The 11,233-nt window shown below is 43.8% G+C and overlaps 1 protein-coding gene across 1 annotated transcript; it reads left to right on the forward strand.

The window, feature by feature from the left end:
* The first annotated feature begins 186 nt into the window (after positions 1-186).
* Positions 187-9,474, forward strand: LOC126536909 (plasma kallikrein-like). The gene is made up of 6 exons (XM_050183963.3): positions 187-1,109; positions 2,979-3,159; positions 4,646-4,733; positions 4,815-4,995; positions 6,820-6,965; positions 9,102-9,474. Exons 1-6 carry the CDS (start codon positions 1,058-1,060, stop codon positions 9,258-9,260), a joined length of 807 nt encoding a protein of 268 aa, XP_050039920.1. The 5' UTR covers positions 187-1,057; the 3' UTR covers positions 9,261-9,474.
* The last annotated feature ends 1,759 nt before the right edge of the window (positions 9,475-11,233 follow it).

Raw genomic sequence — 11,233 nt, forward strand, 5'->3', positions numbered from 1 at the left:
CTATTCGGGGCGGTGAGGGGGGCAGGAATGTATTGCACTCCCCGCATTGATAATAGGTGTCTCTCATGATTTCAGATTCAAGAAATATTGCAGCGGGCCGTTGTCTGATGACACACGCTGCCTGTCTCCTTCATTGTGAAGATAGTTACCAAGCTGAATCGGCAGTGAAACATCCTTTGCAGCTACAGCATGGGGAGCATGTGTTCTCCAAAACATTTTTCTGATTTTGATGTATTATGCCTTTGGAAATATTGGCAACTTTTGTCTCCACGGCTTCTCCGCAAATAATTGTCAAGTTAGCGGGCAGAAACGACGTAGTAATGTGAGGAAATAAAACGGAGAGAGAAAAAACAGAGAATGTGGCTTATTTAGCGTTGAAGCGCTTGAGCCGATGACCAAGCTAGTAAAGCAAGAAGCATGGTACAGTGCACATATACATGTTGTGGCAGCTAAGAGCCGATAACAATGTTTAAAGCAACAGCTTCTTTTTTTTTTTTTGTCATAGCCAAGAAATTAATTACATCTGTGGCATTTCTGATAGCCTGCATCCAAACACTCCAATTCTTACATAGCCCATGGTTGGGAAAAGTGGGCCTTTCCTGAATAAAGCAGTACTAATACCGAGACATTTGTTATAGCCGAGATGTTATGACAAGAAAGAGGTAGCGGAGTTTTTGTTCTTTAGCGAGAACTACAGGATGAAGTGCTAGAAGTGATAAGACCTATTACGCGAGTTGACCTCGTGTGCGCTTGTCTATAGCCATCTGGGAAAGGGACAAGGTTTATGGCCCCTGCGGCTAAGAAGCTTCAGATATGAGCGCTGGCCAAAATACCGGATCGCAGATTGCGCTCCGTGAAAGACGCTGCCCGCGTAAAGATAAGCGAATGTCGCAGGTCTCTCTTGCAATGCTCGGATGCCCTGACGTCGTTTAAGGCGACGGTGGGCAAAAACGAACTCTTTCACATCCTGTTTGTGTTACCTTTGCGTCCAAGTAATGTCTCCGAGCTGAGTTGGCGACGAGTATAGCTCACCAGCTGTTCGGTGGCCGCGCTTGCAATGGAAACTGGATTACTCCTACTTGCCGTTGTGCTTTGCATCTTTGAAAACAGTAAGTAAAGCTTGCAAAATTGACGGCTCACAGTTCTTTACTCATTATAGCAAAGGATTTTGAAACATTTAATGCTCTATAATATTAATGCTTTATCTAATATTTCAATTGCTTCACCTAACGCCTCCTCAACTAAGGCTGTGTCATGCACTGAACTATGACTGTGTCCCTTGCTAGCAGGTGACCAGGCGTTCAGCGTCAGAGCGATCATCATTGTTTTAGCAAGAAGCGAGTGCACTTTATTTCACGTGTCAACGCGATTGGTTTTGCGCTAAAGAGACCGTAACAGTACCTAGCATAAATACCTCGTTGACCTCTGTGATCATTATTTCTTCATTTTCGATTCTCAATCTCTGAGTACCATGTCTTCAAACAGGTCTACTAGCAGTATTCCGAAATGAATGAGTTAATACTGCGAGCAATCTTTTATTGATAAAGTGCATCAAACAGTTAAAAATTGATTGACTTCAGTATTTACAGTGGTAACTAAGACCAAAATCAGTTCCACGATACGCCGATCGCTCCTAAATGCACAATAAATTGGAAAGAAAACCCCCGAAGTTGAGGCTTTATAAGTCCCTTTTTTTCCTCTTATACGGAGGCTCCAATAAGGTCGTTGAATATGGGACATCCTTTTGTATTCATTAATTGCAAAAAGTTGTAACTAGTATGTGAAGCAATAAATTGACACACTTAATACCCGATAAGGGTTGTACTGAATATTTTTACTAATTATGTATAATAGTGTCTGGCCAGTACACACGCTACAGTAAGACATGCTAGTACTCCGAGACGATATTTACCCGGCTCACATATCAAACCAAATGTTTACAAGGAAGCGAGCTACGTATCAGTTAAGAACAGAGGAAAGGTCGTCTGATTCTTTCGTGGCTATAAAGTAAAAGCTCGTCTTATTCTTCAAAATTGCAAGGTAACACTTGTGGAACTTGAAGCACAAATTGAAGACAACGCCCAAAAAATCAGCGAGGGGCATTTTCCTGTCATTTTATTACAGTTATAATCATACCAACATTTTTTTTTTTTTTTTTTTACACTGAGGTACACATTTTTCTACTTATAACAGCGGCGCTTGTCTCAGCACTAAACTTATTGCTTCTGCATGTGTGTGTCTGGCCTTGTAGCATAGAATCCATATACCCTTGACAACGCTTCCTTCATTGCTTACGTGGCTTGGCACGGCGTCCCTACCTTTCGAGAGCCCGTCATAAAACCTCCTTTTCCCTACGGCTCGTACGAAGGCAAGGAAGGGCCGGCTTACACCCGTCATGTTGTTTGCACAGTCTTCTTTCTGAAAGCGCAGTCTATACTTAACAAGCTTATGTATGCAGGTATGCAGACCTGAAGTAGACGGAACAGGGTGCAGCAATCTAATCCCAATGACGCGCGATTTAGTAGCAGCATAGAGGCGCAGTATGTTTAAGGAAAGCTGCGGCAGCAGCAATTTTTGATCAAGACGCACCTTATGTACTGCGCAAGATCGCATGGAAGCACAACTTGTTTTGAGAATAGTGAGCTGTAGTCATGAATTTATATTAAAGAATGCTATTACGCATGACAACCGCTCTTAAACATTGACGCTACGCCAATGTTGATGTTGAACATTTTATTACCAATGGCGGCCGGCCAATGGCAAATAAAATTCCGTGCGATAGATCGGCTCGTAAGAACGACAATCGAGAAGACGAGAATATATACTATTAGTGAACGCGGCCTACCAATGACAAACAGTTCTGTAGGAACGGAAAGGCTTTGTGAATTCGGCCCGATATTTCGTTTGCCTTCGTCGTGCTCACAGCCCATAGATCGTACGTGACGCGTGCATAACCCGCAATATGCCTGCGGCCCAAGCATGTGCGGCGCAGTGTGGCCACCGGAACCTGCTGTACGACACCGAGCGCATCGTCGGGGGCAGCGACGCCGGTCCCCTGGAGTTTCCTTGGCAAGTGTCCGTGCAGGTGTTCAGCAGTCACCAGTGCGGCGGCGTCATCATTAGCGAGTACTGGATCGTCACCGCTGCCCATTGCATGAAGTAAGCCTGTGCTCTACCTGGCGTATCACTGCAGTGCATGTCGCCTGAGAAATAATTAGCGCCTCATAAAAGGTAAATGCGAAGAAAACTTACAGAACAATAAAACTGCGCTGCAGGGCGCATACGGCAGTCATTACCTAATCCTGAGTGAGATTTCGTCAATGCCGTCGAAGAGAAAAGTGTGCAAATCATTGCATTCAACCGGTGCTGACATATGGGGCACAAACTTGCGGTCTAACAACGAAGCTCGAGAACGTGTTAAGGACCGTGCAAAGAGCGATGGAACGAAAAATGTAAGGCGAAAGGTTAAGAGACAGGAAGGGTGCAAACGGCGATAGCCGATATTCTAGCTGGCATTAGGAGCAGAAAAAGTGAAGCTGGGCAGGCCATGTAATGCGTAGGGCAGATGAAAGGTGGATCATTAGAATCACAGAATGGGTGCCAAGCGAAGGTAAGCGCAGTCAAGGACGGCAGAAAATTAAATGGGGTAATGAAACTAGGAAATTTGCAGGTGCAAGTTGGAATCAGCTCGCGCAAGAAGGGATAATTAGAGGTCGCTGGGAGAGCCCTTCGTCCTGCAGTGGACTTAAATAGAAGAAGAAGAAGAAGAAGAAGAAGAAGAAGAAGAAGAAGAAGAAGAAGAAGAAGAAGAAGATGATGATGATGATGATGATGATGATGATGATGATGATGATGATGATAAATTATGCTGGGCGCGGCACACCGCTCTTCTGGAAAGCTCAGTACAGGTGCCTTTTCTGTGTATCAAAAATACGACTTATCCAGTAATTAATAGGCATTCACGTGCAAGATAGAGCGAAGTTAGATAGGAAATACAACATTCGCTCTAGTTGTCATTGTTTACACATTAATCAAAAACAAGATATTCGCTCCACTTATGTCTCACGAACTGTAGCCTGCTCAAACGCCTTAGTCAAATTTTTAATTGTCGCTGATTGAGATGCGTAATTTACCTGTATCCGCTTCTCTGACAGCATGAGTACGTGATCGACGATGACCCAAAACGAAGTTACATGTCGTTGGCATATTGTGAAGAGTGCACAAGATAACCCAGGTTGTGCTTTTATTTTATTTTAGAACTATATATAGTTATTTTTTTCAGTGTTGTACCACAAATTAGCTTCGGGAAATGAAAACGTTAAGAATTAGTGACAGATAACTTTTCTTTTTGCGTCTGTTACGGATTCAAATGGCTTCTGAGGCGCTTCTGCTATCCCACTTTCAAGCATAGCACTAGGTGTTACTTTTAGTCATTACATTCTAAAACAGGACGTTTTCACATCTCACCGAAGAATATTTTTCGTGCTTCTAACCGTCCATACGCACTATAAACTGCGCTAAGGACACATGCGCGTGTTTCTTCAGACCTGCTGATTACCTCTGCACCACACAAATTCTTAAGCGTTATATTTTTTATCCTGTAGCTTAGATTGTGCACCTGTCTTACGCTGCGTTTTTACTTCAGATACTCGCCGTTTTTTTACAAGGTCTACGTGGGGAAGGATCACCTGTTCCGAAAGGAATTGACAGAGCGCTATTATTACGTATCTGAGGTGAGCAAGTCTGCCCTCTGCGACATCTGGACGTGGTTCCCATAATTCCGGTATAATGTCGTTGTCACTTCTCTTGCGCAGATTATAAAGCACCCGTACTACAGTGAAAGTACCGTCGATTACGACATTGCACTCGTAAGGCTGGATATGCCTCTGGATTTTGTCTTTGACGATTACCTGAGCCCCATTTGTCTGCCGAAGCCATCCGATAATTTCACTGGCCAAACGTGTGTCATAACGGGCTGGGGTTACCCAAGAATAGGTGAGCGTGAAATTCGACATTTTACTTCAACCATGCTTGCTTAGACTCTCTTGTGCAGTAGGCTATATACGTATGGTCATAGCTTTTCCAGCACGCCTGACAAGCTATACGTAAGACAAGAAACCGCAATAACTGGATTTGCACTGAAAAAAAAATTTTTAATGTAATCCTACATCATCTCTTTACTCTGGTAAAAGAGATGTTTTCCTGGAGCATAGTTAATATTTTGTCGAGAAGAACAAACATGTAATAAGTATACATATTTGGACTGCAGCATTCACTAAATAATTTTACTTTTTATTTGAAGGATAGATTCAGATTCTCAAACACCCTTCAACTGCATTTTAAAGAAATATCTTTGTGCCCCTGCATCTATAATGTTGCATTAAGAATATACGCCAGATAAGTTCAGACTGGCGAATCATTCTTTCACAGCTCTATTTTCATTTAAATTGGCAGCATAATGCTGTTTGCTAGTGAAGATAAGCAACGCTAAAACTACTTGAATTTCGCGTTAGAGCTTCAGCGCTGGTACTTCGAAGTACGTCGCGAATTTCAAAACTTCTGCTATCGTTTGTTGCGTTGTTGCGAAGCAAAGATTCTCTAAAGTTGCCCAGTTTATCTTTTATTCGTTTAAAATGTGCTGTTATCCATATTTACCGGCAAACAATTTACGCTAGACCCGAGCCAGTGCTGTCAAAATTCATGACGTCGGAGCGAGCTGGTACGGGAACTTGAGGATGGCGTCACTTCCTGTCTTCTTCTTTTTTTTCTTGCACCTTTCCGGGTTTATAAAACACCCTGTCAGAAAGTAAAATTCAGATTCAACTGATATGTCGCAACCTATCTGAAGCGGGTAAATAAATGCTTTAAAATAAACGACGATGCTTGCATTTTTGTTTACATTCGTGCTCTGAAACATGAGTCGCCGGCATTAGAGATATCATTGAGCTGACACTACATCTTCATACTTTATGTAAGAATCGTAAGTAGTGGGACATGCCCATTCTGGAGAATGAAGTGGCCAAGAATCCACTGGCAAATACTGAATGGTTAAATCAAAGAAAATAAGGTAACTCAAGGAATCCGTTAAATAGAATTTGTCCTTCCATTTACAGGTCGATGTGCTTTAGAGACTCCTGTGAGCCAGGAGTGGCTGAACCAGCATGTTGGTAGTGTTGCATCTTTGGTTAGCAGCGCGAAGACACACATGGAAAATAAAAGCAAATGTTCTTTTTTTTCTTTAAAATGAAAGCAAGACAAATTTCCTAACACGTGCCATCTACGTGTACTTACTGTTCCAGAGCGTGGCAATTTAGGCCGGGTTTACGTGCGCAATAAAAATTCTCGTAAATCGTCGCTTCTTCCGGTCACTTCTCTTACTTCCCATGTAGATCGCCGCGCTGCTAACCAAAGATCCAGTGAGCCGACATTATATGTTCAGGATTTATGGAGGGTGTTACTTTTTTCTTATGAAAACTATAGCTGGAAGTGCGTGGTCTGCATACAACGTTTTTATGAGCCAATTCGTCAGTACGTTAATGTAACCTTTGTATTTATATCCACAAGATCCGGCAAGACAGCGACTGACCTAACAGTCAGGCAGATACTCCAAACCCGGGAAAGTAACAAAAGAAAGCTTCGGCTTTAATAAATGTAGCCGTTTTGCTGTTACGGAAGCCTATTTTACTAAGACAGTTGAACTTAGTATACGTCTTTGATGTCCATTTAATTGAATAATGCTTGTTCAGAATCAGCTAGCTCATCGTTAGATACATAATCTCTGGTCGACCTCACGTGATGTATATTTATGGTGTTTTGAAGACGGATCAACTACGGACGTCCTGCAGAAGACTAACCTTTACGTGTGGAACGACGATGACTGTCGAGAAGCTTACGAAGATGTGAACAACGTCACGGGCAGAATGTTTTGTGCAGGCTACGACGAAGGTGGAAAGGGACCGTGCAAGGTGAGCCATGCCCTGTGATTTGGGATTTCGCAAAGTTATGCTCGCTGAACAGGTATGACATTCACGTAGCTATGCGTGCAAATTTATATGACTAAACCGTGCTAAACGCGAGAAACGCGGCCTTAATATATGAGATCTTTGAACTCCAGGCATTGGCAGGATCATCGTCATGGAATAACGTAACGATTCTATTTCAATTCTTTGCACCTAGTCATATTGTTTTTACCGGAAATGTGAGTATAACAACACTACCTCGTATTCACACACACAAAAAGAAGCTCTTACGCTATAACTGCTTGTAAGAATATCTGCAGTGAATCGTAATGTTGGACGTATCCTTCGCGAAGGCAGCCAGGCGATGACAAAGAGCACTTACAAACGAAATGCTTTATGAATTCCGTCTACAGCTTTTGTCTCTTGTTTCCTTCAAGTACATGGAAGAAAATAGTAGATGGAGGGGAGGGGGGGGCTTTTCTTTATTGCTGCTGTTTTTAAACGTGAAAGCGTTAAGTATCTTTTAGCTTAAATTGCTTTTTTTTTCCTCTAGAACACACAGGAACTGTTTATACACGCATGCTAAGGGCTTAAATTACTGACGTTAGCGAACACGGAGTAAAGGGCGTTGTTTCGCATCTGACAATATTAATCAGCGCACTGCACTGCTTAGCGATATTGCACGATTATTCTTTCTTTTAGGTATGTAGCTGTACAAGTAATATCTATTGTCGCTGGCTGCTTGTAGTTTATGCCAGCTTTTATGGCCACAGCCTTCCCCTTTATTTTGCAATAGAGTCTTCGGGCATGGACTAGACCTGCGAATTAAATATGTATAGCGGACAATGTTCCCTTCCTACGCCACGAGGTATCTTTAGTGTTGTGTCGTGAATAAACATAGCGCACTGAGCGCACGTACCCGGGCGTCGGGAGGCGGAGCGCACATAGCAGTATTTAAAAAAAAATGCGGAATTTGCCGCCGCAAAAGCAATTCACGGTCTATGAGGGGCGCAGCAGAGGAATTCTTCGAATGTATTATAGTACCTAGTGTTTTTTTTTGCATGCCCCCAGTGCACGAGCGTTTTGCATTCCGCACTTAAATAAATGCAGCCGCCAGGACGAGCAATCGAACCTGCGACCTCGTGCACAGCAGTAGAATGCCATAGCCCCTGAGCTACCGTGGCATGCGCTTCAACTACGAGAGATTTCTAGCGCGTCCGGCTTTCCGTTATGCGCAATGGTGTTTGCGTAATACCGGGTTTCCGGACGCTGGTAGCGACATCTTGTGACGGTTCGTCAAACCGCAATGCTAATTAGGCGCGTTTTCGTGTTCCATGACTATTTCTGTAGAAAAGAAAAAGCATTCAAAAAGGCGAAGTGTTCACGATCATGCCACTGCCGAAAATTTACACCAGCATCGAAGTAGAATACACTTGGTTACTGCAATAGCAGCCATGTGTTTGTCTGGTTGAGCTATGTGCCACCAGGTGGGACCATCAACATGGCCTCTCACGTTTACGCCTCCGGTAATCCGCAAAACGGCGTAGCGTATACCGCAATACCGGACACGCTAGAACTGTTATCTACGGCACACGCTGTAAACCACCCGCGTATGATATCGTCACAGCACTGCACGATTGAGCCAGAGGGAGAATTAAGAGCGGGGCGCGTGAGCTAGGCTGCACGCAGCGTCGGCTGGTCCTTCTCTGTAGATTGCTCCCGGATCTCGTTCCAGCGTGTAGGTGAATATATTTCGTAACGATACGGCTTCACCGGCAACGCGAGCGTCCTTATGTATTTGGCAAAGCACGTAAAATTGGTTATAGCAAAGATTATTTGAAGAAAGTTGACAATGAAGCCAGAGAAAGCGTTGCGGAACGTAACTGTTCTATATAATTTAAAGGTAGGCATTCGCTTAGCAGTGAAAAGGAAAATTAAAGTTGAGGAAAAGACAACTTCCCGCAGGTGGAAGCCTAACCTACTAAACTGCTGCACGAAGGCCACCCTTCCGGTCCACATTGCGTTGTTGTTGTTGTTGTTGTTGTTGTTGTTGTTGTTGTTGTTGTTGTTGTTGTTGTTGTTGTTAATGATGACGCATTACAATTGGCTGCGTTGTGCTCACGTGATACATTCTTTTCGCAGGGTGACTCCGGAGGTCCCCTGCAGTGTATCCGAGAAGATGGCTCCTGGGTCTTGGCGGGAATCACTTCTTGGGGAATATCCTGCGCAGCGCCACATAGGCCGGGCGTCTTCACTCGTGTTTCGGCCGTACTCGACTTCATCTACCTATTCACGTATTAACGTTCGACGTACCTAAAGAATACTGTGGTGCGTACGTTTTTATTTACGCACAGGACGTGAGAGAGGCCAACACGGGAGTAATAATGAACCAACCTGCTTGTGGAGGAGCCGGCGCACAGCGCTACCAATTTTCGTTCAATAAATCGCTCGCTCACTCAAATAAAACCATAGTTGATGTAACAACATGCCTGACTGAGCGATCAGATATGCCGCAGTGCTCGGTGTGTTGTTGTCTCTAAAATCTAGCTATAGGGTGAAAATAAACGATACATTAAACAACCAACTGCTTCACCTTGTTCACAGATGGCACATTTTGAGTTGTGTACGCTGAAGTGTTCCTTTTCTTCTCCAGTTTATCATTTATTGACTTATTTTTCATTCTTAAAGCAAGTTCGTACTTGCCACGTTAGTGAATTGGATTAGCAGGAGGTGTAATGCTTCCAACCTCTGCAGTTGGACCCTTCTGACTACGACTGGAAAAAGAAGACGACGACGACAACTGCGCAGAGTTTTCGTGGAATGGAACGGCCTTCTTCCTGACGCTGATGCCATCACCTGCCCGTCCTTGTTTCGACAGCTAGTCACTTATCACCTTGCACACATAAAGCCATGCATGTAATCTGGAGCTTATGTTGAAATCCAGACCAGATATAATGCTTATAATGACCAGATATAATCAGGGGGTATTTTGTCCTTTATAAGGACAATAAACCGAACTGGACTGAGGCTGCCGACATAAAGGGATAAACGAATTTTTCTCTCTTTTGCGACGATGGAATGATGTCACTAGCCTTCATCTCACAGAGTATGACGGGACTGATTACAGCTGTGGATAAGAAAAACCATGCCTTCGTACCCAAAAGAATACTCGTAGAAAAAATGGATGAGCCATTCCATTCTGTGAAGGTAGATGACCAGCGAAGCTGTTTAGCGCACGACGCAGAGGGGACCCAGAATATTGAACAAAAGTACGAACATATTTATTGTCCTAATCTGTGGACATCGTGGCGATGTAGGTACGCATACACATTCGCGTATCACCTCCGTTATTAAATGTGTCCGTCACGTAAGACAAGGAATGGCTCATACCACCTTAAGCAATGGCGCACATCCCGGTAAAGGCGGCCTCCCCATTACGTGATATCATACGCTGGAATGATAAGCGGAAATGGAGCCAGCTGTGGAAGATGACGGCGCTCAAGCCATTGCTTGATGATAGTTTTTTGCACAATGGCTCCAGCTGTAGAAGTAGACGACGACGACGATGAACGCGCGAGCAGTGGCCCTAGCGTGTTTAGCGGTTGCTGCCGATAATTCTTGAACAGTCGTTTTTGAAAAAGTTGTACAAAAGAATTTTTTCTTTCAAAATCATCTGTTCTTGCCCTTGTGCGTGGACTTCTTTGGGTCCCTCTTGTGACAACGGTAGTTCACGGGTGCGTTACAGGTCCCCGAGCCCACAGGGGTATGTGCCACTGAGCTTGGACCCTTTCTGCACTATCACAAGGATCGGCTCACATGATTATTTGTTTTTTTTTAACATCTCCGTACACATTTTTTCAGATCCTAGCCATAGCCAGCTTCGCTGTAAAAATATCCGGATCCCACACACTGTGGGAATCGATGTAAGCGAATCATTCTGTGCTGTTTGCTTTGGTTGACGATAATTCGGGGATGTTGACGGCGAATATTAATTTTTTCAGTATTTATTCCAACACGAGAGTGGTGAGTTGATGTTAAGCGTTACCTTGGGCGCACCACTGCTGTTTGCATAGTACACAGAACACACAGAGGGAGGTGTTTGCTTGAGGCGATGTCGTTCGGCATACTTCATAACCTCTGAGAGGGTTTAGCGCATTCATCACCTTCCATGGCACATCGCATCGTGGCATCAGTATGAAACTTTAATTCATTTATGGGGTTGTACGTGCCAAAACAAAGAAGCGCTTTGCAATAGGCATAACAAAATTTCATAT

Source organism: Dermacentor andersoni, chromosome 4 (assembly GCF_023375885.2).
Source record: "Dermacentor andersoni chromosome 4, qqDerAnde1_hic_scaffold, whole genome shotgun sequence".
Classification (NCBI taxonomy): Eukaryota; Metazoa; Arthropoda; class Arachnida; order Ixodida; family Ixodidae; genus Dermacentor; species Dermacentor andersoni.